The 1,045-nt window shown below is 43.4% G+C and overlaps 1 protein-coding gene across 1 annotated transcript; it reads left to right on the top strand.

The window, feature by feature from the left end:
* Positions 1-4: 4 nt before the first annotated feature.
* Positions 5-777, top strand: LOC104953314 (transmembrane protein 101; the record flags this gene model as incomplete). The annotated part of the gene is made up of 1 exon (XM_010780231.1): positions 5-777. A coding segment is annotated over one exon (309 nt), but the record flags the coding sequence as incomplete, so codon positions are not given.
* Positions 778-1,045: the final 268 nt, after the last annotated feature.

The raw sequence follows: 1,045 nt of genomic DNA, 5'->3' as shown, positions 1-1,045 counted from the left end.
CCAGGTGTACTCCCTTCAGAACAGCAAAGAGGACAGAATGGCCTATGTGGAGCACATCGTGGGGGGGGAGATCACGCTGACCCTGCTGGAGGTTCTGTTCGGGGTGCTGGCTCTGGCCTTCCTCTCCGGCTGGTACATCCGCCTGGCGGCTCAGGTCCTGGCCGTGGTGTTGCCCCTGGTGATCCTGCTCATCGACGGCAACCTAGGCTACTGGCACAACTCTCGCAAGGTGGAGTTCTGGAACCAGATGAAGCTGATCGGGCACAATGTGGGTATCTTCGGCGCTGTGCTGATCCTGGCCACTGACGGTTGAACCCTCTGGGCTCTCACAGATAACTTTAACAGACCCAGGTGTCTGAGGGGACTGTTGGCTTTACGCAGCAGCCCGACTTGATACCCAAAGCTGCCGCCGCTCTGCGACCTCAGGGCTCAAACACTCCAGGCTGAGACTGTTGGATGTAAGCAGCGTCAGTTGTCTTTGCCTACCAGTTGCGTATTTTTGCTTTTGCAAGAAAAAGAAAAAACACAGGCTACCTTTTTCGCAATTTAATTATTTATTCAGATCCATGTTTACATTTCTGTCTGTTATGCTCTGAAACATGACACTGAGTATTGTTGTATTTACTGAGAAAATACCTTCTACAAAGAAGGTAGTCTTAAATGGTATAATATTTACAAGATATGGGTTTGCGAATAAAGGGAAACTTAAATTATACTTATGTTGCTTTTTATAATGGAATGGGGTTTTGTTTATTTGTAATAAACAGTGTTTTTGAAGATTTTCTCTTGTGCAATTATGTGGTTTTCAACAAATGTAATTATAACATTTTAGTCAAACTTTATGAAGTAAATCTATTAGGTTACATGCTGAAGCATATTGTCCATCTTCGAATTATTAGATCATTAAAATTGTTTAAGAGAAATAAGACAACATTACCTTATGTATTCTTCATTGTAAATTAGATTTATTGAGTTAACGAACTCAGGGCCCTTCCCTGATTAAACTAGGGAATAACTGGGCTACATAAATGGAGGCACTGCTGGG

This window comes from Notothenia coriiceps, unplaced genomic scaffold (assembly GCF_000735185.1).
Source record: "Notothenia coriiceps isolate Sejong01 unplaced genomic scaffold, NC01 NC01_scaffold00021518, whole genome shotgun sequence".
NCBI lineage: Eukaryota > Metazoa > Chordata > Actinopteri > Perciformes > Nototheniidae > Notothenia > Notothenia coriiceps.
This window is presented reverse-complemented; position numbering and strand designations above follow the sequence as displayed.